Source organism: Clinocottus analis, unplaced genomic scaffold (assembly GCF_023055335.1).
Source record: "Clinocottus analis isolate CAN_PGR_092001 unplaced genomic scaffold, fCliAna1.0.p SCAF_16, whole genome shotgun sequence".
Taxonomy (NCBI): domain Eukaryota; kingdom Metazoa; phylum Chordata; class Actinopteri; order Perciformes; family Cottidae; genus Clinocottus; species Clinocottus analis.
The window spans coordinates 8,579,914-8,607,334 of NW_027175887.1; the positions used below are offsets into that span (position 1 = coordinate 8,579,914).

At 42.7% G+C, this 27,421-nt stretch overlaps 1 protein-coding gene across 4 annotated transcripts; it reads right to left on the bottom strand.

Moving 5' to 3' along the window:
* Positions 1–27,421, bottom strand: arhgap44a (Rho GTPase activating protein 44a). Of its 4 annotated transcripts, XM_068578218.1 has the most exons (23): positions 27,117–27,421; positions 16,316–16,355; positions 15,299–15,418; positions 15,084–15,160; positions 14,809–14,920; positions 14,564–14,640; positions 14,310–14,424; positions 14,070–14,138; positions 13,773–13,854; positions 13,157–13,284; positions 12,382–12,493; positions 11,825–11,906; positions 11,561–11,641; positions 10,975–11,088; positions 10,802–10,893; positions 9,886–10,069; positions 9,037–9,054; positions 8,748–8,936; positions 7,118–7,630; positions 5,360–5,505; positions 4,870–5,265; positions 4,170–4,221; positions 3,034–3,122 (listed from the first exon to the last, which is right to left on the bottom strand). In XM_068578218.1, the coding sequence occupies exons 1-22, from the start codon at positions 27,167–27,169 to the stop codon at positions 4,214–4,216; spliced, it is 2,808 nt and encodes a 935-aa protein (XP_068434319.1). In that variant the 5' UTR covers positions 27,170–27,421; the 3' UTR covers positions 3,034–3,122; positions 4,170–4,213. The 4 variants fall into 4 exon arrangements, with proteins under 4 accessions (XP_068434321.1, XP_068434318.1, XP_068434322.1 ...); XM_068578220.1 differs by lacking the exon at positions 4,170–4,221 and having other exon boundaries at positions 1–3,122; positions 5,191–5,265; XM_068578217.1 differs by lacking the exon at positions 4,170–4,221 and having other exon boundaries at positions 1–3,122.

The following is a 27,421-nucleotide window of genomic DNA, read 5'->3' on the forward strand; positions in this document are numbered from 1 at the left end:
TTCTGTAAGGATTGCAGGTAGGCTTCACAGTACACACTGTGTTCCATTTAATATGCTAAGCAGAGAAGGAAGGGGTGAACATGGTGGGCTCGACAAGCGGCAGGTTTTGTTTGTACACTTAGTGAAAGCAGAAGGAGGCAGTACATCCACAGGCAACATCCACTCCTCTACTGTATTGCTCAAAACCCCACAAAGGACCATATATTGTGATCCACATTCTCCATCTCCACATTTCCCCCCTTTTACAATCCCTAAAAAGACAGTGATTGACACAAAACATGGATTATCAAAAGACTATCTAAGCGCATGCATGACACTTTTTCAGATTTTCCTTTTTTTTGCTCATTTAACCCCACCCCCTCCCCTCATCCCACAAAATGTAAACAAACTGAGCTTTACTTTAGATCAACTTGATGGTGAGGTGAAGTAGGAAATGGAGGTTTACAGTAATTAAAACGCTTGATAAAACTATGTAACAGTGTACCATTTGGTGAAAAAAAGGTGGTTTCTGTCATGCTCTGGAAAATCACCATCAAATTTAATGGCAGAAATTAGATGTGAAATTATGACTTGTGTTTTGGGGGAGGGTACAGGTGTTTTATTCTTTTCAGAAGCATAACAATCATACCTAGAATGAATATGAATGCATGCTTTTGGGTGGCTGTAATTTCAAGTTATGATGCACAAAGCATTACAGTAATACTGCACTGCACTTATAACAATACATGCCAACAGGCTCTAACTAACCTTCATCCAAATACAAGCTCTCATTTGCCTATTAGTTATTACAAAATCAGATAGCCTATTGTTGGAAATGAGTGAGTCACATTCAGTCTGCACACAGAGAGAAATACCTCTGCCTCCTTGTTTAAATGTATGGATCCAGCACAGAAAATAAAACCTATAGTACACATTAATTATGCCTATAGTTCCAAAATAACGACCAGAGTGAGGGCACTTGCAATTGTTGTCATATAATCACCACGACTATCAATATAATTATCAACGTCACCAAAATCTTCATAGAGAACACACACTGAGGCATACCATTGATCACTTTTGGAGAAATCTAGAATTCATTGTGTCAGAAGAAACTCACACATAAAACAAACAGAATAAATTAATTGCTTTGCAATAAAATGAATGGCTTTTTTTCTGTAGGCTTGGGAAGGGTGACTTTGACCACTTTTTTTGGATTGAGGTGGATCAGTTAACACTGTAATTGCACTTTAATTGACAAAATTATAGTCCTAAAATATTTTTTATGGAATTAAAAAAGTGACACTGCAGCATCTGTTATCTGATGAACTTTAACTAGCTCTGATTAATTGTCTGTGATGAGAAAACACAAGGAAGGACACAATCATTTCAAATTGTTGCAGCTGATGCCACAGGTGTGCCGAAATTAACTACACACATTTACCTTTCTAATTGAATGAGCATATATTTTTAGTTAGTCCCACAGTATAGGTTTAGGATTACAATTATCCTCATTATGAATTAATTAAACATAGTGTGCTAAACGCAATCCAATTATTTACACAGAAATCTATTAAATAACTGATTAAAAAGGAAAAGAAGAAAAAAAAAAAGGGCATTGGTGTGCAACTCATTAGTGCTCGAGCATGTTTAAAGTCAAAGCTCAGGAATTAGAAAAAGCACAATTGATTTCTAGCAGAAATAAGCTTCTGCGTTTCTGCTGCAGCACCATTGTTACCTGGTGTTAAAGTCAAACACTATGAATCTACAGTAAACCTGTTCATTGTGTGCAGGGACAAAAATAACAGCACATTTTTAATCATTACATTTTCTACACATGATAAATATCAGCACATATATTATTATTATATATATATATTCAAGATATGCATTTTACATATACTTTTCCTCTCAGTTTTATATACATCAATTTCTGTACAGTCTTTGTATTTACACTAGGGGTCAAAGGTCACTGAACCTGAAGCACTTGAAACAAAGTTAAGAGAGAGAATCATACGAACCTAAAGGCAGTGTAGTCATCCATCCATTCTCATCAAGCTGTAACAGCGAATGGGTGGTCTAAATGTACTCAAGGACAACAACAACAACAACAGAAACACTCACACAAAATAAAACTGTCATTCCGAGGCCCTTGATCCGAAGCAGTCTGCTCATATTGGCTTGTCATGCAAACACATCGTGGTGCTTTTGTCACAAAAGATTTAATTTACAGTAACATTCTTCTCATACTGTGCTGGTATAAAGTGAGTTAAAGTGAGCTTACCTGTATGAAGGTAAATGTCAGATAAAGAACTACAGTTGTAATGTGTGATAGAAGAGCGGAAGTAAAGACCGGGAGTGACAATAAGAAGTAAACTGCATTAAACGTTTCATCCTGCATGCAAAACCTGTCTCTACGGTTCAGCATTTTCCTAATGTGCACAAAGCTTGAATACCCTGTGAGTAATATAACAAGACTACTCTCTGTCTCTCTGGTTCACCCTGAGGATGGGCTTTGCTCCGAACTATGTCAGGCTCTGAGTTTCCCTTACCAAAAGTTGCACAACTTGTGAATATCATATTGCAATTTGATTGCATGTTCCAATAAGGCAAAAATAAATTGGAAAACCCACAGAAATACAGAACACTCCATCAAACAACAAAGATGAACAAAAGCAAAGCAAAAAAAACAACAAATAAATCAAAACATCTCAATGTAATACTCATTTATATTCCAGTCTTTCCTCCTAAAGGCAACTGTTCCTCAACTATGGCATTTTGGTGTTTAGTTTGTCGTCACATTTACGTACTAGCGAGCAATTGTAAGAGATTAGTTTCTTTGCAGCCTGTAGCAGATGTGTTCGAGTTCTGGTTTCAGGTGGGCATTGGTGAGGCCAATTGGTGTTTCCATCAGGCCTTGGTGGCGACAGTTAAGAGTATGTACAGCCACAGGGGTGCTGGTAAGCTGTGATGCCTTAGGGTCATAGGTCATAGAGTGGTGCTCTGTGGCTCCTCCTCAGGCACAGCGTCCCCCTCTGGAGAGTCTGTCACTGCCACGGACCTCCTGCAAGGGACACCGCTGAACTCATCGATGAGGCTGTCCAGATTGACATTGATGGAGGGGATTTCATAATTGAAGATATCTAATGGTGAGCATGGTGGGAGAGGCGAGTATGATGAGCAGAATGGTGGAAATGGTGATAATGAGCAAGAGGAGGAGGAGAAGGAGGAGGAGAAGAGGGCATATGATGATGATAATGAGGTGTAAAAAACGGAAGAGAGCAGAAATAATATTAATCTTTTTGAGTCTGAACTCATGGGAAGTGGCATATGATGTCTGTCCTGGTTTAAATAATCAGTAGAATATTTGTGCATCACATTTTACACAGGTATATTTTCAGTGTGTTGCTAGTTACACCTGAACAAAAGACTAGTGTGGTATGTCACAGCTTTCTTGTGTCTTTTGAGACAACAACAACAGACATTTACTCAGATAAAATACAATAACAGGTCAAAATGACTGCACAATGACACCTTACTGTACACGTTTACAACAATGGCCAGGTAAACCAACACAGAGGCAACATGATGTGTGTGGGACTCTGTGGAAAAATGGCACCAAGACACCAAGTGGGCTTGAAGTAACGATGGCATCGATCTCATGAGGAACGGATACAGTATTTGCTCTAAATATATCCTACTGTGCTGCTGCATTTACTGAAAGCAGAGACTGACGACTACTCCTGTGTAGAAATGAGATGGAGCGTGGCAGTGTAGTAAAAGGGAGCAGAGGTTATAAAAAGCAATGAACCTGCCAAAGGGGGATAAGGGGGTTACCTGTGCCCCCCCCGATACCGGTGGCAGGAGCGTTAAAGAGGGATGTTTGCTGGCGTAGGGCTGGCGGAACGAAAAAGAGGGGGCTTTAAGATGGACCTTTGTAAGCGACGGCGTCTGCAATGTGAGCGCAGTGTGGTGCACTCTGGGAAGTCCTTAAGCCATGCATTATCGGTTGAAGTACAACACCATGCAAAGAGTCAATAATGCCAACCTGTTAAGAGGAAATTAACATTTTCTGATTGAGCACTACAGGTCTGTTCGGTTGAGGCAGGCTACAGGAGACCCCAGAGGCAGCCACAGCACGAGGCCAGGCAGTGAGATGGAGCGCATGGGGCGGGGACGGTCTGGCTTACCCTAAAAGTCCCCCTCACATTTAGCCCACACTGAATCCCTGGCCTCACACAGCTGCAAGGTACACAATCGTAGCAGGGGGGGACAAGAGAATGATAAATATTGCAAAGTGACAGAATGATAGGTATATAATGACAGAACACCTCATCATCAGACATCATACTGTAGCTATAATGTGGGGTTTGTCTGGCTAGGTTTCCATGTCTGCTATGCAGAGAGAGAGACAGGACTGGTGTGCAAGCCTCTGACCTACCTCTGCCGAGTGGGGGTCTGGGTAACACAGATAAACAGAGAGCACATGATGAATCTAATGGCAACTTCCATACAAGCAGGACGAGCTATGCTTCTCTGATGTTTCCACACATTACCCAGAAACATCATCACATAACACAAGCAATGAATACATAGGTCAAGGAGACTTGCTCACTACGGTAGCACAAAAATGCTAATATTTACATAATTCTCAGGCATCTGTGTCTAAAAGGCAACTTTTATTAAGTCAGACATTCGTTTGGGACATTTGTTTGGAAACAGTCAATAAAGGGGAAAGGTATCTCTTTTTATCTACAGTGACAAGTCCTACAGAGTCCTACACTCGTCCACCGTCTCCATTGGACAGAGCCACAGCGAGTCTGAGAGAGGGCCGCTGCAGCCCCACCTGTGGTGGCGGAGGGGGTGTTGTTGCCAAGGGCTGATGTTTACCTGTAGACATGCTCTCCCCGGGAGACAGTCCATCCAGGAGGCCCTGCTCCAGGGGCTGGGGAACTGGGGCCGGGCCAGTGAACCCCAGGGGGGCTGTGGGCGGCTGAGGAGGGGGCAGGCTGGGTCTCTGCCTGGGCTTAGGGGCGGGCCGCGACTTGGTGAGCGTTCCGGTCAGGGAGGGTGGGGACGAAAGGGAGTGGGGCGCCCCCAATGGGGTCTGCCCAGGGGAGGATGGGGGCACTTGCCCCGGAGGGCAGGCCAGTCCATAAGGGGAGGGGGTGCTAGGAGGTGTGGGGGACAGGCTGACCGGTGACGGCTGACCTGTGGACTGGTCGGACATCCCGCAAGACTGGCTGTAAGGGACCTTGGGAGGCACAGGGGCCAACTTCTTGGAACCTGGAAACATACAATGCAGTCACATTAGTGTTAAAAATGAAAATGCATTCACTTCAACTGAAGAGAGACAGCTTAGATTGAGAGATGTGCTGACCTTTGCGCAGGGTGTGTGGACTGTGCTCTGTAGAGTGGAGGGAGTGGCTACTGCTCTGCGGACTACAGCTGGGGGGGACAGTTGGACCTGCAACCTGGATGCCTTTGTGTCCAATTACAGGTGAGAGCTCTTTGCTCTTCAATGAACTGAAAAAGACAGACAAACATTAGTGTGTGAACAGCAGCAGACTCAAGAGGTTTGTGAACAGTATCTCACGTACATTACCTCAGTGCCACAACAACCACTACCACCACCACCACCATCATCATTACCATCATCATCGTCATCATCATTTGTGAACATTACACCATGTGTAAGTTCAGTGTTACCAAGAAAACTATGTTTTCTTAAATCCAGATCTTAAGTCAAACAAGGCTACATGAAGGTAAGTGGTTCCACACCTTTTTAAACACCTGTTGATTAACAGTTTTAGACACAAATGGTGCACATCAGCACATAGGGCCATACAACTACAACACAGATGAAAGGATGAGTGTTGTTGCATTTTGCAAAGATTTAGTCTTTTTGGTTGATGGTCATCGACTAATCAGGGATTTTCTTTTTTCCTCAAAAAAGTTAGATGCTATTGCAGTGTCACTCAGACTTGATTAATATTTCACCGTTACTGTTATATTAATATATATATAATGATGTAATAATAAAACACACATTTCAGACAATTGAAATAAAAATTAAGTAAATAAAAGCTTCCAGGCATGTTTTTCATAACAACAGTAAATTGGATCAACCCTTTTCTTCTCCATAGATATTACAGATAATGATCTATAAAAAATATTAAATAATATATTGATGTTGAGAGACTCAACTACAGTCCAACTGGGAGCTCAACTGGACTCAAAATATTTCACACTTGATTTATTGACAAAAAAACGCCACTCAGCTCAACAAGATGTGCATATTTGTATCCTGCAACAAATCACAAGTCACATGAAAGTGTCTTCTCCCTATAAGATGTAAGTGTATCTGTATGTGTGCAATGTGCTCAATAATATGGACAGGTATGGTTGAAAAACGATCCAACTCCCACAAAGAGCACCGCTACTGCAGTACGGTAGTCACATGTTTGAGGACATGACATGTTATTAACTGTGGTCCCTTTGAGGAGTCTTTCCCCCAAAATAATCCATCTGAATGGGAAAAGAGGGGGCGCAGCATCAGGCGTGCTTGTTCTTATTGCTGCTCTTATTTGCTGAAATGATTCACACTGTCCAGTGTGGTAGTAACACCACAGACATGAGTCAGGAAACACACAGTCACTCCATACAAACTCTGCACTTTTGGTCAAGCTGGAAGATGCATAAACTGCATGAAGATATTCAATAATGTCGCTCAACTGGACATAATTGCAAACACGGCTCTAAACCACTAACCTTGACATTTTTAAAAATGTTTTCCTTTTTGCTGGTTAGAAGAAAAAAAAATGCTGCTGTAGAATAAATACATTCATATGCTTTTTGATCGCCATATCCAGCATTGTCCATGTATTTATCGTCTACTCAACACCAGCATGAAACTGAGCGCTATATAAGCCAGTAACATCCTTTGTTGCTAGGCAACACCCATGAGAGGCATCCCTGGACAACTTGAATGTTACAGAATCTGAGGGATGTAATTTGAAAGGGGGAGGAGAAAAAAAAAAAGCAAAAAGCAAATATGAGCCAGCGAGCTGGAGGAGAGGAGAGATACAGATGCCACTCGGTGAGGCATCCATCGTGGCCGTGGGTGTGTTGTATTTACCTAGTCAGCCTGGGGGGTCCTCTCTCTCGGGCACATGGACAGGCAGCCCACGGCGGGGGTGGGGGCGCGGACGAAGGGAGGCTAGGGGGGTTGCCAAGGGCCTGGTCATGGCGGGCTAGTACCAAGGAGGTTTTGATGTAGAGCGGAGAAGCACTAGTGTCTGGTGGGGGAGCATGCGACATGTCACCAGGCGGGCTGTGCTTGGGGAAATGCAGACAGCTGGGCTTGGGGTTCGAATTGATGTCGAGTGACGAGGAGGAGGAGGAAGAGGAGGAGGTAGGGGGTGGGGCTGGGGGAGTGAAGCCAGACCAGCGCAGTGGGGGCGGGGGAGAGGCGGGGGGCTGGGACTCTGGACCCGGTGCCACGGGGCGAGCGCAGGGTGGGGGTTTGGGGTAGAAGAGGTGGGGGGCAGTGTGGCACGAGGAGATGGGGTAAGGAGGGGGTGGCCGGTCCTCCCCTGGGGGTGGGTGGGCATGAGAGGTGTCCGGCCGATTGGGCGACACGTTGTCAGAGCTGTAGATATTAAGAGAATAGACAGCACAAAAAACAGCTCTAGTGACTGAACAGGGAGACGCATCGGAGCGATATAGGATAAGCTGTTTTGATGATTAGGGTGTTAGTGTGTTAGTTGGTCCGTAGCCAAAAGCAGAAGAAAAAATAGAAAAAAAATTGCATTTTAGGGTGGGCGGTGGGCACCAAGCTTAGCACACAGTCAGCTTAGTGCAAATACAAAGACAAGCACAAAGAAAAAGCAAAGGAAAAGAAAGTTTTGTCGCCAAAGGAAAAGAATACAGTGTGTAGGACTTCCTCTGTGATCACCTTGTGTCTGCACACTGCATGGAGCTGTGAGGATCTGTCTCTGGAGCCAAAGTGCTGGTCTGAAGTCTACAATATTATCAAGCTGAGCTGATGAATCTCCTCTCTGCTGCATATGGAAACCCTATCCGCCCCGTATCCTTCAGTTTATGACTTGTTTGCGTTGCAGGTCCTGCAGTCAGCCCAGGACAGTGAAACAGACACAAAACCCTTTCATTGGCTGAAAGAGCCACAGGAGAGGAGGGGAAAGCCAGCCAAGCCAGAAGCCATATTATCTATTGTCTGCCACACAGGCAGAGGCAGCGACCACGAGGTGATTATTCATGTGTTTAACTACAATAATCATACCAAAAAATGTCAGAGAGTGTCAAAAAGAAAAGGAAAGAATTCACGACCAAAGCTAAGAAAGCCAAGCCACAACAATGGGATATTGGAAATATTAGCATGCTCGCAAAGGACTTGCAGATTGAAGCTGAGTGCCATGTAAAGAAACAAAACTTCCAAACAGCATTTTAACTTCATCCCTTCAGAATTAGACTATAAAAATATCATTATCCTTTGGAAAATGTTTGCCCACAATGACAGGCGTGAACCTGACAAACAACGAGGGAGAACTGAAAAATGTGAGTGTGACAAACCATAATAATAACAGAACGAGACACGGAGAGTTGCAAAATAATAGTATGATTATAACAGCCAATGATCTTGATCACACAGAGCTGAGAAAGTTGATGATGATGACGGTGATGACAACAAAAATGAACAGGAGAGGATGCGTGAGGAAGAGGGGGACAGCACGTCCACTGTGACTCACCAGACCCGTTCTCCAGGTGGCGGTGTCGTGGACGGAGAGGTGGCGAATTCTAAGGGCTGCTCTGGGATCAGCGTGTCCGCGGGAGAGCCGGGGCCTTGCATGCCCGGAGGCGTGGAGGAGGTCTTGCGCGTCAGCGTGGCTGAACCCTTACGAGACACCCAGGAGGTATCCATAACCCGGACGCCCATACTGGAGACAGACACATATCGATAATCATTTACGTTGATGAAGAGAGAGGTGAGTGGGCGTGGTAAGGAAAGAAGTGGGGGAAAAGGGCACGATACAGTACCTTTGTATCTTCCTAATGCTGCGTTAGTAAGGGGAAGAGAGGCAAAGGGGATATGAGGTCAGAATGCAGACTTGGTTCACAACAGACTTAACAACTCAGTACTCTGAATATGATGGAGATGAGATCCACAGGGGCAGGGGGAGCAGAAGAGACCTTCAGGAGGTGCACATATCTACTGAGCGGCAAATAAAGACTGTTTTTTCTAATTAAACCTGTTTGATCTGAAAGACAAACCCACCATCAGAGGCTTTATCGTACACTGCTATTACTCTAAACAGATAAAAGCTATGTTCCATCTCCCGCCTATAGGTAGTTGCTGATTATGGGATGCAGGAGATTTAAATCACTGTTTATAAGAGTGCGTTTTCCTTAGTTTTATTGGGGGTATTTTGGTAAAGGCATCTAATTCTGCCAGTGATTTTCCACCAGCTGGATGAATGACTCAGGCCAGGTGACGTGCTAGCCAGACTGCGAAGGAGGAGCTGGATGTGGGAGGATGGGAAGATAACACTGGAGAAATATTTTCACAGAGGAAAAAAAAGAGGTAGCAGACCTTCATTAGAGACCCGTTGCCATAGAGACAATGCCAAGGCATATATTCAAATGAGAGGGTTATCTTCCCCTAAATATTCCTGATAAGAGGAGTCGTATGTGCGAAGGTTTCAGAGCAAAACTTTAGGTTACAGGACCTGCCAACTTTAATGCATTTTATGTATTCTAATGTGGATGCACTCAGATATAATAATTATTAAATATCAGATGCCTGAGAGGAGGCGTGGGTGGAACGAGAGAGAAAAGAGAGTGAGAAAGTGAGATGTGGGCAGCAGAAGGATGCACTCGGCATCATACCCATCCTTCTTGTAAAACTCCAGCATCATGTTGTCAGTGGCGACGCTCAGTGGGCGTCGGCTCTGGTCGTGCTGCTGCTTGCGATCCGATTGGTCCATGTCCGGGGAGGGCATAGAGCTGTAGTTGGAGTTGTGGTTGGTGTGGATCGGGCTGCCGTAGCTGCCTGTCAAGTTGAATTCAATCTCTGGGGGAGGAGCAGACACACCGTCATCATACAGTATAATGATGGTTCTGCATGCTGATGCTCTCAGTGGCGTTTGTGTGTGTTTGTGTGGGTCTGTTGGGACTCTACCACTTTTAAGGACAGGAGTTACAGTATCTACTTAGATAAACTGGTTTCCTTGTATCAAATACAGTGTTGTAATGGTATATAATGTAATTCTTATTTATAAAAATAGCTAGCTTTATTGCATTTTACTCCACAGAGTAACAGTATCTGAACAGGACTTAAACTAGAACACTGCTGGTCCACATCTGATTGTAACTCCACACTATACTTGAGACGTTCGGTGTTACTTGATGCTGCATCTTTGAACCTATCGTGCTTGACACCATGATGTGTAAAAGCACCCATGAACATTTTTTTATGCTTCATGTATGTGTTTGTTGTGTTGCAGCTGGTGTGCATTATGGCTTCATGGTGTATTTTGTTGTGGTTGTTTTTCTTTTGAACTTTTATGTAAATTGACAACCATGAAGAAGAACAATTACAAGGTTTCATCGTGATTATAAGGCTGAGCAAAAGTAGCTTTGATAGATTATTTTGATCAAAACTGGCAAAATTGTGGGGCATACCCTACTATATGTATTGCCAGTTTTATATAAAACCCCATTATACAATTTATTGAAGATCAATAAAATGGATATGGTCGCTCAGCCTGACTACAATATTACATACATAGTATGTGATCCCCACCTCCAGGGAAGAACCAGTCAGCATGCTGGATAATGGGCTCAATGATGCCAACAATCTGTAGGGACAGGGTGGTCATCATCTCTGTCATGTTCCTGGAAAGAAAAGAAAGACTTGGACTGCAATATGATTCGTATGTGATAAGTTTAATTAGGATAGAACAAAAAAATACATACGGTTCAGTGTGTGTCCAAAGCAAGTTTGGGCCGAGAACAATCGCCATGTTACCAGGTGTCATCTTGTTTGAGTCTTGGTAGTCACTTAGCTTGGCTAAGAATTTGGTTAGATATCTGTGGGATTTACATCGAATTCTCATTATTTTAACACATTATCATTATAGATGTACTGTCATGGTAAAATCCCAACCTGTACCACCTACTGTAAGTAAAGTAATAGCAGCAGCAGATTAAGACATGTTGATATCATCTTCTACAAAGAATTATAATAATGATTTCTACAGCTGTAAAACATCTCAGAAGCATCTGCATTTGAAACCTGCTGCTGCAGGTATTTCTCCTGCCTGTAGGGGGTGCAGGTTGGTTCTCTTTCGAAGTTATGTTTTTGGTTTGGTTGTCAGCAGAAATATCAAAAAAATACTGTCCCTGTTTTCATGAACGTAGATGAGACACTACATTCATTTTCACTCATGGAGCCTCAACATCTCTCCGAGTGCCCTTCTTTTTTTCTTTCTACAGTAGGAGAGCAATATAAGAACGCGGTATCTGCAAACGATGGGACAGAAAATGGGAGAAAGCGACTGACCTGAGATTGTTCAAGTTATCTGTGGGGAGTTTTTCACACACGGCTAATAATGCTTGTAGTCTCTTGTCCATATCTGGCATGCTGGAGAAATAAAACAAATAACATTAGGGCTTGCTTGTTGCTCCATTTCTTGATAAATGTCACCATTATTCATTTTGGCAGTTGAGACCCCCTCCATAAAGACTTTGGACAATTTTTTTGTTTTTCATCAAGGCCAATGGCATTATTGAAGAAAATGCATTTAAAAAGAAAACAGCAACTCACTTTGAGGCCTGAATCCATTCATCATAAAGTTCAGTGGTCATCAGTGGCTCGGGGAGCTCACGGAGGTATGATTTTAGAGCCCCTTTGGGTGAGAAAAACAGGACAGGAGATTTGTTTTCTCTCTTCAGAGTACTGGCGAGGCCATGTCCCATATTTCCACTCCCCTCCAGCAGGCCCTTGCAGCTAGCTGCAGCTGCCAGATTAATATCGCTCAACACAGATTTTATGCTAATGTGTGAAATGCACTGCAATATCAGAACAGAAAGCCTTCAGGAAAAGAGCACTGAGGGCAGAGCTGATGAAGACTGCACTATGCTCGCCTGATGAAGAACCACATTTTCCACCAACCAGGTCCAATCGGAAAACTTATTTGCACTTGTACATTACAAACTGGCAGATGTTGAGTAAAAATAATTACCTATATATAAAATATGTATTTTACAGAGCCTGTTTCTTTTTTTTTTTTTTTTACAGTTTTCATGACTTACAATGACAGTGTAGCGGTTGTAGTTATGGAAAAAGGCTTTGAACAATGCTTTTGTGTGGGTGTAGTTCACCTGCGATGGCGTGTGGGTCGGAGGAGTACTCCTGCACATCCAAAACTCCACAGTCCAGGGATGCTTTCAGCTTCTTCAGCTTGGAAGCTGACGGAGCCACTCTGAAGAGGCCCTGCAGCCCCACACCCAGTGAACACATAATCGTGTGTAATTATCACATCTAACATAATGCGGTGCAGAAGTAATAGCCTCTATAGCTGTGCACTTGACACTGGTTAATGCTAAATAACAGATGCAAAATGTGTGGTGTTTTTGACATTAATGTATATACTAATGTATATTACTGAGAACCATTTTATAAAAAATGCCGTGAATTTTGAATTGACCTAATTGCCACAAAAAAACATTGTAAAGATCATGAATAAACTCAATCTCAGAACCATGTTTTATGATGCAAATATATTGCTCCTTGTCTCTTATTTTCCTTCCCAACTTCAGTTAATTTGAGTTTAAGTCTTTCCAGCCTGACAATGAAGGATAGAGTTTAAACTATTAACTGAAGATGGGAACTAACAGCAGCTCTATGCTTTGAGATGGTCATCATTTCTGTAAATTAGGGATGTCAAACACATTTTATAGCATGATTGTGTGTGAAGGTGCACACACTTTTGAGTGCTGGCAAAGTTATCTTCTAAAAACTGGATCGATCAGGATTAAGTTGAACCACCAGTGTCTTTCATGGCATCGACTCAAGTGTGGTTAAAGATGAACAACATACGCATATTATCTCACACCTACAATTCCTAAGTGGCGTGTCTGTGTGTGTGTCCTCTACCTCCTCTTGCATGCCACACTCTAACAGCATTGTGACACATGCTTCGATGGGGAAGGCAATCTCTCTGCCACTAATATTCAGGTGATCCTCCAGAGACTTGCCAAACGACGGCTTCTCTACCCACGCCTCTGCAACACAGGACAGCAGCTTGAAGCACACTCAGACACAAACAAACCTACGCACCGTCACAGCATCTTCTCCTGAACGACTTCAGATCAATGACTGAATATAAAGTTTGGAGGTAACAGTCATCAAATAAATCCAAACTGTAACTCAAAGATTATATTCCAGTTCCATGTTTTCCTGGTGGCACGTCTCTATTTCTAGTATTTTACGAGGAACACGTGACGTTAAGCCCTCTGTTTGGTTCATCACCCATTAACTAGCCGGTAGCACAAGTATGGTGGTGGATAATTATAGCCTAATGAGATTGTTATGTGACATGTCAGGGCTATTAACTCCATTCCTTCTCATCATCATATTGCTTTAGGTGCAGAAATGGAGCAGATTTTCACACACACACGCACGCACGCACACACACACACACACACACACACACACACACACACACACACACACACACACACACACACACACACACACACACACGACTCACCTTGGTGAGCTTTAATCTGGGGCAGGATATTTTGAAGGATCTCTAATGACTTCCTGTGATATTCTGCCTGCGTTTCTATCAGCTACAGATTGAGAACAGATTAAAAAAAACAACAATCCTTGACAAGTGTGTATCATGTAATGCTGTTTTGTTATTAAATACTCTACCATGTTTATTGTAATCTGTGAAAAATATTGTTTATTGTAATTTATGAAAAATACATATTTGATTTGCTTTTTGAAAAGAAAGATCGTTGCTTGAACTGGGATTGCAACTTTGATGACAAAATATACTTACTGTCTGAAAGTAATTTGCATAGTCTATTTCTTTGGCCACAAAACTGTACATATCTGCTGACAATTGATCCTGAAACAGAAAGTAGAGAGCAACCATCCCATAAGAAATTACCCAGACCTACTGTAATATCATCCTGGCAATTTGGTAAATTTGAATTTGATACATGCAGAAGGGCTTTATATCAAATGGAGGGCAGAGGATCTGGAGGGAAGATCTGAGTGGCTCTTATCGGTGACTCACCCGACAAATCTCCATCCGATTGGCTGCCTCCTCCATCTCTTCTCTAAGGGACTCGGACTTGGCGCCGGGCTGCAGCGTGCTCGGGTGACTGGATGACTTGGACGACTGATGAAATCTATAAGGTAAAACAAATGGCCGCTGCATTGGATATGTCTTAGTTCCTGCACAAACATTTCAAACCTGAGCATTTACTTAAAAAAAAACATAAATGAACAAGAGAAGGTTGCAGCCTAGCTTTGAAATGTGGACGTCACCTTGTTCTAGCAGAGTCCATGTCCAATACAAGTTTCGCTAAGTGCTTCCTCTGTTTTTGGATGTTGGGAATGTCCACCTATAAAGAAAATTGTTGTGCATGATTAAAGTCAGCTCAGGGAATACAAGTGCAGCACTCTATAGGAAAACAAGGACCATGTTCTCTTTGTAATCCTTTAATAGTCAGAAATAAAACAGTGAGAGGGTGTCAGTCATGTCAGGGAGGTGCTATGTCTTTATTGCTCACCTCAGCGAGCACATAGAGAGGCTCCACCACATCTCTCTCTATCTGGAACTCAAATTGGACAAGCTCCTGGGCCAACTTCTCTTCTGTCTCCCCACACAGCTGCAGCATCTTCCTGTTTGGTGACAGACAAATCACACAAAGTCAGAAGCAATCAAATACAATTAAAATGCAGACAAGGGTAATGAGGACAGAGAATAATTCAATAGCCTGATCAATAATTAAAGATGACTCCAGGGAAGTGTGAGAGCAAAGGCCTGTGGACTTCAGTGACTTACCCGAGGAGAGAGTCGTCCCCCAACACTGCCGCTCCTTCTACCATACATTGTGCCAAGATAGTGAGCGGTAGTTTTTTCTGATAGTAGAGAGAAATAACATGAAGAGAGCGTCTGTGAGAATCATACAAGCCTATGAATAACGTTGCATCATCACACTTCCGATCAGTTTGCATCAGTATTCGGTGTCTGAGACGATGATGGACACAGGTACTCACAGAAGGGGACTTGACAGATCTCTTCTCTATATCAGTCCCCTGCTGACCCTGCAGGCAGGCAGTCAGCTTCTTGTGAGTGCTGTGTGTCACCTGCTTGACCAGATCCAGACGCTTCTCCACCTAAACACACACACATCAGAAACCTTTACCAAAACATGCACCCATGTAATAGCACGGACACAACACATTTCAAGGCATTTTGAATGGAAGCTAATGACGCAAAGCTAAACTGACACCTGACACTTGTTGCTGCATGAAGGGTGTGGGTCTAGTTTAACTAGTCTTGACTAGTTTTTTTTTTAGCACTCCAATAACATAGAGTAGCGTCACCCAATCATGTGATTTTGTTTCATTATGTTCTGTTCCAATTAAATACATGCCGTTAGCCATCTTTCATCTGCTATACAACAGCATCAATCAGCACCTGCTACTGTATTTGTGGTACAGATTGTTAGTCTACAAAAGTTAGTCTCCTCAAGCCAAATTTAGTTAAAATATACAATTTAAGTTGTGATGTGCGTTTTTCACTATGTCAGACAATTGATAAACTTAATTAATATATCATGAATATTTAATCATGAGCATAATCAAGAGTGGCAAGCCCAGCCTTAGTGCCCATGAAACCTGTTCAGTGTCAGACTTTCTCTTCCATACTGGAGAACTCTGCATACAGACACATGCGACCTGAGATGAGACTTGCTTTGCTTTAAGCGTCCACCAGATAAAACCATTGCAGCCAATGATCTCCATCATAGTCAAACGCAGCATAAACACATTATTTACACCTGTTCATGTCAACACTGCATGAACAGTGACCGCACTAACTGCTAAGAGACCAACATTTCATTGAGCACCTGGTGTTCGCAGGAGTTGTGATCGCCCTCCCTCCTTGCTTAAACACACACACACACACACACACGCACGCACGCACACACACACGCACACACACACACACACACACACACACACACACACACACGCACACACACACACACACACTTTTACACTAGGACTCACCTGTAGAAGGTCCTCGCTTAACACCTCTGTTTTCTCTGCTCTGTAAAGACAACAGTGTATAAGGGTTAGGGCATCCAGGGAAGACTACATGTCACAGTGGTTTAAGTTGCATATGTCCTCTATCAAGTCGCTCATCAAAACAGCTGTGATGTGACTACTAAGGATTATTTGTACTATTAAGATCAGAGCCAAAAACATGCTCCTCCGGCATCTGAAGTACCTTTCTGTTATCGTTATAGGCTTTTAAAAATGTTTTTATTATGATACTTCAGTGGCAGCTGGTGACTCAAAGTCAGAACAGGAGAAAAACTAGTTGGTGGCTTAACTTTACTTAAAAATCCCAAAATAATTAAACAAAGGAACAGATAACTAAATGATAAGAAAGAAGTCAGAGGTTTTATCACTAGACAAATACATTGTAAAACATACACATATGATATTATACAAATAAATAAGTGCCTTTTTGTTAGAATTAGAAAGTAGTTTCCCATATTGCTCAACATCAATCAGGGAAACAACAACATACAATTTTAATTTATGTATTTTATAGTTATCATTATCATTATCATATGTATTATAATTATTGTCTGCAATTCTTGGGTTTTTGAACAAACAAAACACCAATTTCTCAAAATAATGTAAAGTCTTTAAAGATATTGTTAATGACAGATCTCCAAATGTCTGCAAATTGTTTGAATCCAGTCGCTTTACTCACTTACATTCAATGCAGAGTTGTTTTGTGGCAAGTTAGAATTGAAAGATCAAAGTGGGAAATCAACATTGGACCCTTGCAATGTCAACATTGTTAATTTAGTAATGGCGCAGGAACGATGTCCCCATTTAGGCATTTTGGCCAATAACTGATTAACATGGAGAATAAAAAGGAAATACATTAAATCGCTATGAGAGGTCATGCTCCAAGGGATGACAGACAAAGCCCGCCCTCCTCTGTCCCACACCTCCACCTTCTTGCTTCTTGAAATGCTATAACTGGATAACGTGTGAAAATGTTCCATAACAAAAATCGTTTTATTAACACATTTAAGGCACTCTATCCAAATATTGGCGTGTCGTTGCCAAAATGTTTCACAGTTGTGAAACAAAGTCCCAGCTGTATTGCATTGGATGTTGACTCCATCACTGAATTTTTGCACATCATCAATGTGGCAGTGCTCCAAAATGGGTGGGCCACATGGATGCACCTGTCCGTTTGGAGCAAGTGTAGGTGTGCATGTGAGGACATGCACTTGAGTGGCTGACTCTCTCAGTCATGATCTTAGAAAATCCGTGAGAGGAACGCTTTAATTATCAGGCAAACTCGTCATGCTGTAAACTTGCCGGTGCATTCTAACACCAGCGTGAGCAAAACAAGCAGGACAACTACTGATTCAAATATGCCAGTTCCCACTAAGGAGCATCACATCCCACTGTGAATCCAGAAGACTGGGGACTTGGCCAAAGAGTGAAGGAAAGGGCAGAGCGGCACTACCGTTGAAGCAGATAAAACTACCCATCCGGAGTACTGAAAGAGCCATAAGCTCAGAAAAGAGCAGACCACTGGATATCATAAATACATGGTGTCAGCTCAGTTCAGACAGCTTATATTTTGAGACTTTAGCCCTTTTTGTGCAAGGATTCCCAGCAGAGCTCAATGCCTAATATTAATCCTTCCAGAAAAGATTAAATCGGGAAATTGTCGGTATATCTACATTTATTTTGGTTGTTTTTCAGAATTCCTTCAAACACACTTGGACAACAACTAAGCACATACATAAGGCAACAAGGATCTATCAGGACGACCTTATCTGAGTCGAGGATAACATGTACTTCCCGCTAAAAGGGCTACAGACTAACAAGGGAGCTGACGTCCTAAAAATGTGTCAAAACTAGACGTGCTGACCCCCAGCAGCCACCCAGTGGTGCACACTTTCTCCCAGCACTTCCCCTTCCTGTCTGCCCGACCTCTTCCTGCTATTGTGTACCAACCATGCCAATGCCAATAGTGGATAATAGCTTTTTTTTTGTCTCATTTGTGAGAAAACAAAATCTGAAATCATCTCACTGTTGACCAAGAGAATGAAAAAGACCTTGGTATGTCCTCTATTATTCATCGTCAGCCAAATAAACGTCAGAACAGCACGTAACTAAAATCCTCTTCTCATGTGGGATGCCTTATCGCTCCTTCAAAGCAAGTCCAATTGTGTTGAAGGAAAAAAAATAAAGAAAATATATGTAAAAATGGCAGAAAATAAATGGACTGATGTGTGTCTGTTTAATGTTGACATGTAATTCTGTACATAGTCAACAAAAAGCTGAGCTTTAATGATGACACTTATTAGAATCATGGCTCTCGTGGGCATGGGACCATGGGAACTGGGTCAAACCATGTACCAATGGATCTTATCAGAATCGGCCTTAGATGGAAAACTGCTCTGCTCACTGAGGTAAATGTGTGTGTGTGTGTGCATGTCTATGAGTGAAAGAGAGAATGTTGTAGAGGGAGAAGTTTCTGGCATGATTTGGAAGGATAAGTGTGATCGCAGATTGCTGATTACATGATAAAGGGGGACCAAAATAACCCAAGCATTGCACCAAAATGTGGCTCTCTTTTGCTGCGACATTCCAACAGCCACAGATCTCTGAAACTCAACGTTCCATTAAAAGACCTTGCGGGCAAGACTGTCACATGTATACCAAACTGAGTGCGTAGTACTAATGTCTGCAATGCAGCGGTGAGCTCGTCACTGTCTATGTGGCCCTCACACTGACTGGCTGAGATATCCCTTGGGAAACTCTGGCGGCTGAAGTACCCTAACAAGGGTCAACAGCAGAGATAGAGAAGGAGCTTCAGCAGTGACAGGGATCTGGAGAAGATCCTCTGTTAGCGATGTTTGACAGAGATCCGTGGACAACCTGTGAAACTCTCGGGCGTGGCTGTCTGGAGCTCTTCTGACAAACTAAATCATAAGAATATGACAGCTGCATATGAAAGTTTCAATAGTAAGGGGGGGGGTTGTCTCCTGGGAGGGTTTGTGTGAGAGTGCTTTTCTTGAAGGCATGACTCGTGAATACAGTGGACACCGAAAGGTTGGGTAAGAAACACAACTACTCAATTAAATTGCCTGTGAAGGCACAGAGACAAAATAAGAATGCATAGGCTGGAATATATTACAATGTGTACTAGAGTTGCTCCACAACCCCATGTAAAGTTAACTCACAGGAGGTTTTTGAGGTGAGGAGTGAAATTCCTCTTAGCAAATAATGTGCAGAATGAGCCATCGGAGGAAAGTAAACACATGGGAGAGTTGGCAGCCGTGTGGGCGGTGTGCTCATGGAGAGAGAGGAAGACTTTGCCAGGGTTATGCCAGCCATCTGCCACTTCGCAGGCATTCCTTTACCTGGAGCTGCTGATGACTCAATAGAAACATGCACAACTAAAACACACACACAGTCACAACTAACACAGGTCAACTGTGGAATTTTATAATAATATTTCACACCAACACATGCAATGTAATTGCACAAGCTGACACGATTGTGCTTTCTTTGAAACAGCAAAAAAAAAAAAATAACTATACGGAATTCAAAGCATGGACAACTTGAGGAAGATTAATTAGTTGAGATAATATTCACACAGGCAGATTATGGTCTCAAACTTGAATAACTCCTTCACCTCAACATCAACAAAGTGCTGATAAGAAGAAGGAGGGTCTGAAATATCTGGGGTTTTGTATTCACAGATGGCCAAAAACACATGTCATTTAACTGTGTATGTTTTCCCAGTGACCCTAGACATCCCAAGTCATTGTAATTCCATAAAGTCGGAAGTAAAAATGTGTGCACCAAATACCCAGTTGTCCATCCAAACATCAGCATCACATTCCATACAAACACGTCTTCTATCGAGAGATATGTTAATGTTGGACCCCCCGAAACCTAGCACCATGCATGGTTTATGAACGCATGAATAATCCATGTTGACATAATCAACATGTGAATAAAATAACATCCACGGCCTCGAGTGTGTTGCCTTGGCTGCTAGTCAACTGTTGGCCGTAACACATCTGATTTGTCCGAACAGAGAGAAAGTGGCCGTGCTTTGGGTTGCTCACACGGCTAGCCTGGCTAACAGAAGAAATGCTAACTCTGGGCCCTCGATGCGAGGTCCTGTGCTGCGAGGGGAGAGTAGTGGAGCAGAATGGTGGCCCTGGGCCTCAGCAGGGCACCACGCGGCCTGGAGTGATGGCATGAGATCCACAGTCAGCCATAAACACACAGACACACATACAAAAACACACTGCAGTGTTCTTTGCCATTAGCTTTTGAATATTTCTCCATTTACTGCTTTCCTCAGACCTTTGCCGGGCAGACGCATCTGGATGCCCACTCGGTTTCCTCCCAAACGACAAGACGGAGGGCTGATGGGACACAAGGTTACTAAAACAGAAAAATCCACTTACTGTAGTTGTCCAGCAAACTAGGTCACGGTTCTGTTAAGTATGCAAGAATAACTGTGAGAGGACTGTGCACACACGAGCCTGCACACACACACACACACACAAAGCACACACATGTCCAGAGAGGGAGTGAAGGAAGGAGAGAGGGAGAAAGAGAGAGAGAGCGCCTGCAGCATTCAGCAACGTTTCAGTGGAAACACAAGCAGTGAGTTATCTCTAATAACTTTATTCATGGTGAATAATCTCCACAAGAAGCACACTATAACTTAACTGTGTTTTTACACCTGGCCTCTGTCTGGGTATGTGCACATACGCACACACACACATACACACACACTGCATCTAAACTTTGATTTAAAATGTCCTGTAGAGAGCATCAAATAAACAATATAATGAGGCAATACATGTAGAGTTGTAGATGACATTCACGTGACAAGCCATCATCCTTAGTTAGTTCTAAAAATAAATATTCTCCCTCATTGCATGTAACATGTGGGTTCGCAAAGCCAAGCAAATGTGATGAAACAGCTTATTTCAAATGAGCGTTTCTAAGCAACCAAAGCAAATTAATTCCGCAGGAAAAAGGACAATGAAGAATCATCGTCTACAACTAAGATTTTGAATGAAAAATGATAAACTCTGAGAATGAGAGGTAAACAAAACAGGATATTGTTATTAGTGGAGTAGTGCTTCCTGTTTTGAGTCTATTGGCATTCCTGAATGGAAGGAAGTGGGCACGATGATAGGGAGTCGCCCTCCTCCTTTGCAGAACTTAGTTATTTCTAACAACAATGCCACTCTAATGTAGCTGTTCTCGCTTAGTGTCGTGTAATATTAGTTTAACATGAATAACATGCTAATTGAATGTACAGTAACTAAGGCACCAGGAGAAATTATGGTTTGCTATTTTATTGTATTCTATATAATGAGTATTTTTCTGACTTATTATTTTTTTTGTTTACTGGTAACTAACTTTGCTTGGTATCTATCTATCTATCTATCTATCTATCTATCTATCTATCTATCTATCTATCTATCTATCTATCTATCTATCTATCTATCTATCTAAATGTATCTTTTTATGAAAACAGATTGCTACCTTTTACTTCCATAATACTTTTTTATTTCAAAGACAATGTCACTTTAAGAGGATTGTGGTATTATGTTAATTTACAGTATCATTTGAGAAAGAATTTGTCAAAGCAGGGTTTACGGTGTCTATGTGCAGCCTTCTAAATTATCCTCAGACCTTGTCTCACTCTTGAATGCCTCGCAACTTCAATCGCATCTGAGTTGCTGCACGTCAGTCTGGCCCTGAGGTCCCTTCATGTTGGAGATGAGATCATGAGCAAGTGACCTACAACGATGACACCCGTAACACATCACAGTCGTGATCGAACCAACTTGTAATATGCAGCAGGTCAATAGGGACAAAAAGAAAATCAAAGTGCAAATCAGAGTCTGTTGGCGACAAGCAGACATCCCCAAAGCTATTATGATTCCAACATGTGTGCTCATAACATACACTCGTGCTGAATTTGTAGTGAACTGACAGGACATGGGCTCTTTAAGAGGTTAGTTTTTTTGATTGAATCTGCGACACAGAGAGGGAGAAACAGCGCTTCTATCCGATATTACATCATCTCTCTTTTGATGAGCAAAATGGTCCTTTGACAAAGGCTCTTTATCACTAACTCTATCGTGTAGTATGCTGTCTCTGAGAGGCACTGATGGGGTTATTGGGGGGTTATCGACATGGACCTCTGACACTCCCTGAGCTCTTGCTTCAAATAAAGATGCATAAGCTAGAACACAAGTAATGACGCATTCCTTATTGCTGATGACTAATGCCTCAAAACTACATTAAAACTTATGCCATGAAAGGGCCTTGATTTGTTAAATAAAATTTTGAGAGTGTGTTTTCCAATGAAGCTTTAACAATGTGATCAGCCAGAAACTTTACAAAAGTGAACCCAGAAGAGCAGTGAGTCATCTTGCATGCGAAGGCCACATCGGCAAATCAAGTCCACAAAGAGGAGGAGGAGAGACAGAGGAGATGCTGCATTGGCATTCAACAGGGTTGCCTCTTACATCTCATGTTACCTGTCAGTTATTATGCTCCTTTAGAGTGCAACATACATTCTTGCCGTGAGGTGCACATGTGCAAATGCTGTGCTGAATGTTAAAACTGCCACGGCTGTTATAATTTATGCTAACAGAATGTTATTTTTGGGATACATTCAGTATTCATGCAGAGTATTCAAGGTGCATGCACGTCAACATTCCAACTTCTCACGGAAGTATACACAAACATGCACAGACGCAATTCTTAATATTTGCCTTGTGTCCTTCTCCCTCACTCTATGTGTCATTTGTGTAAATCCTTTCCTTGGAAACAAACAAATCTATGAGAGCGTCACATTGTCAGACAGAAGGGGGAGAGAAAGAGGGTGAGTGAGACAATGTGGGCGAGAGAAAGCATCTTCAACTCATGTGCCAGCCACAAATGGTTGCCATTTTCTGATAAGTGCGTCGTGTGGTGAGTTAAAGACTAAAGGCATGAGCAGGAAGAATGTTTTTACTAAGCTGGTGGTATTGGTGATTGATGCAGGGTGGATGGGGTCAGGAGGTTAGGGCTAGCGACAGTAGGGATGCACTTTTTCAGTTCTATATACTTATTTTTCTATCTGGGTTTGGAGTATCTCCTGATACGGACAACTGATGAGATACTAGTGTTTAATGAATAACCTGGTACTAGGATCATTCTTTTATATATGAGGCAGCATCCGGCTTGACTTAAACGTTGCTTTTCTACCTTTGTAAAACACAATGTAACAAATAAATACGCAGATTTAATTGTGCACCAGCCACTTGGCAAAAACTCTTCAAAAGGAACATGCATTGCAGAGCAAGTGTGAACCTTATGAATGCAGCAACAAATTGGTTAAAATTTAAACAGGAATTTAAAATCCAGTTTATTATATTTACACATAGACTTTAATTAAATAGATCAGTTCCATTGTCGCCGATATCCGATCCAGCCATCTGAGTCGGTATCGGTGCATGATCCCCAAGAGACAGTCGTGCCCTTTTCAAGTATAAATAGGGCAAAAAAAAGTTCAATTTAAAGATTGAGATTCACTGACAGACTTGCAGACTTGTCCCATTGAATCGTTTTACCAGGCTGTCCTAGACCTAGATAGGACTGTGAGTTGGGAATAGAGAAATAGGTCAAGAGAAAGAGAGGGCGGGAGCTGGCTGAAGCAAAGTTATCTTTTCCTGGCTTATGTTGTGTGTGTGAGGGCATAGAAAATCAAAATGCATATTGAAGACAAACGCAAATACTTCTAAAAATGTATTTTTACAACAAGGAGAACATGCAAGGCCTCTATTAGAACTGAAATATAGGGCTAAACTACCGAAAAACCATGGTTATAGTTAAAACACAACAACAATATGATAACAAAATGCACACAAAGACTGGCTTCAGGGCTGTCACACCCTTTTGTCCCTCCCACTGTGCCATAATACATTTATTTCAGCTATAGAGTATGCATGGCTGCACATCCTCCAGTATGAAGTCCTGCTCCACAGAGGTGATTGGTCAAGTTGACGATCACATGACATGGATCTCACCCTGGCGAGCAGCGGCAACAGCAGCAGCCTCAGCGAGCCAGAAAGATGCTGACACAGCCCACCTGATCGCCAACCCCCCACTGAAGAAGACCTTCAATCCCCGTCAGATATCACACATAAGAAAGACTCACGGTCATGTCCATGCAGAGAGACTCGCCATTACAGAAACACTTGCCAGAGGGAGGTGAATAGATTAAAGGTCCACTGGTAAAACAAAGTGTGTTTGTTACCTCTTAACGAAGACACACCCTTAACACTCACACATATCATTTTTTATCAAAGTCATAAAATTTCCAACATGGACAGTCTTCTTATGTGGATTTGTTGAGTTGTTTTGAAAGGACTGAGGACTGGTCAGCGGTATTAGCGGCTCCACTGAGACTGCTGGGGTTCAGGAAGGTCAAATACTCAAAAAACCACAAAGTAACCCCCATTCTACTCGGAAGATGTGACGCTTGAGTCAGCAGAATAGCAGAATAGTATCATCTGAAGCCTCAATGAATAGGACTGTAACTATGATTGGTGAGATCGTTAATGAACAGACTGTTTCCTTATATGCTGATTGAATTAATATAATCTTTGCACTGTAACATTCCTACTGGAGCCTCGTAACTCAACTCTCACGGCAAACCGGCGGAAAGGAAATGAGCTCAAGTGTTGTGTGAAGTAAAGACAGAAAGAGTAGAAGAACACGACAAAATATGTTTGTCGAATGATTAATCCACACACACATTTGTCTGACCCTGACCCCGCTGATCCTGCACTAACACAACCAGGCATGTGTGTGCAAGGACACATGGATCACACTGTCACTATGTAATATATGCACACACACACACTCACACATTTTTCCAATGCAAGGGGTACTATCAAAAGACTTTATCAACCTTTCGGGCGCAGATACGAAATAAGCATCCAAAAGTCAAGTCCCGCAAATTATTAATACAGAACACACTGACCATTTTTAAACAAAACAAACAAGATGGTAATAAAAAAGGACCACATGCTGACCTTTAAGGGTCACCCAGACTGTTATTTCCTTAACAACCTGAAACACTTTCAATGGGCAAATTCCTCCAAAGCACCTTTTGGTACTTTGATTGTGTGTAATTATAGCACGAGTGGATAAAGTGCAGGACCAAGTGTTAGAAAACTTTCTGTGGCCTGGCTTCATTTACAGATAATAAACTTGCGTTAGCTATTCCATTCTTTCCCTCTCTAACAGAAAGACAGGACCAATATGTGTCACTGCTCAAGGTCACCAGAGGGTCAGACCTGTTGCCCCGATCCATAGCTCAGCAGAGGGTTTGGGAGTAGTAGTCCTGGCTGTGAGCAGCCCAGTAGGTATACCATTAGCAGTGTTGTGGAGCAGGCTGACCACCTCAGCAGGTAAGCTGTCGCTGCTCTAAGACAGACAGCTTCAGAAAACACCAGAGTGTGAGAGGAATATCACACTCACAACAGCACTAAATGTGGGGAGTGTACAAACACAGACACAAGGAAACACAGCCTTCTCTGCTCACAGGCCCACAACCCGCATGCCCACACACACACACTTCCAGAATCAAACCCCCACACACACACACTAATGAGTCACACAGAAGTAATTATAAAAAGACTGGAGCAGCCTGAACCAACTGACAGCGATAGCACAAACAGAGCCTGTAAGGTGTGTCCCCTCCCATCGGAGTGCATGACTCTCACACAGCCTTGTGATAATAATGACCCACACCTCCCAGCCCTAATGGGTATGCGGGAGCAGAGAACACCCTCTGGTCCAGTGTACATTCACAAGCTGCTCTGCCTCCATGTGGGGTGAACAAACAGGGTGGGAGAAAGTGATAAACCCAATAAGACCTGCATGTGCAAAAGGTCACAATGCATCTATGTGTGAAGGCGGGAAGGGATTTCAGAACCACCCAGATGCAGGGCAAGTGCAGGGCAGAGAAGAGGAGAGGAGAGGGAACATCCTCCCACATAAACCTCTCAATTGGACCTGTTTTCAGAAACAGTGGCATGATCAAACATCCCCGTGTGAAGGCGAAACTAGACTATAATCCCTTTAGACTCACTATAAAAGTATGTTAGATAAACGCCAGATGGAGAATGCGACCTTCAGGAATGCACGGACTTGATAACCCACGCCTATGGAGGTGCTTCCCTTCCTCACAGCTGATATTACTGCGTAATGAAAACATTGCGCCTTTTTTTTTTTCCATTTCCCTGCACGTCGCAGCCCCACACCGCATCCGTCTGCATCACGTTCACCTATCGACAGGTTCTGTGACAGGAGGTACATGAAATCACACCGTAACTTCACAATTGCATGTGTGTCATACTCCAGGGGGTGATGCCTTATCTTTGAGAGGGTGGGTCGTCTCTCCGTGCAGGTCTGTGGTGCTGCGATGGTCTATATTTAATGTGTTTCCGTGGGCAGGTTGCACTGGGGCAATGCGCCTACACGCTGCCTATGCGGTAGCCTCTTCCAATGGACATTAAGCACCGACATGCACATGGGGGGGTCTTTTGTTTCTTAGAATAAGTACGATTGCACTAACCCTTGTCTATTGCACATATTCAGCCTTATAACATCTCAAATTAATCATAGTTACATAGAGGTGATTCACATCTAATTGGGGCCATGCAGGGGGGTTCTCCTCAATTTGACTTGGCCCGGCGAGAATAGCGCACAGGAAGGGTTTGCTTACCTTCCCACCGTTTGGTTGGCGAGCTGTCGCATCCGATTGAATTGCTTCTTCATCTTGTATTTTCTGCGTTAACACCTACAGGGGGAAATATTCCGCATTATTTCTCTCAATATAACGGTCCGTGCTCCACAGAGGCGCAACACAAAATCCGATCTGCCATAGTTTCCTTCCCTCATCGCACGCTGCCAACGCCGAAAACGCTCCTCCACGATTACATATTTCAAAATGATATTTTAACATCTACATTTTCCCCTGCTGCCTGCGCAGGGATGCTGGACCAATTCACCGCGGGCTCTCACAGGCAG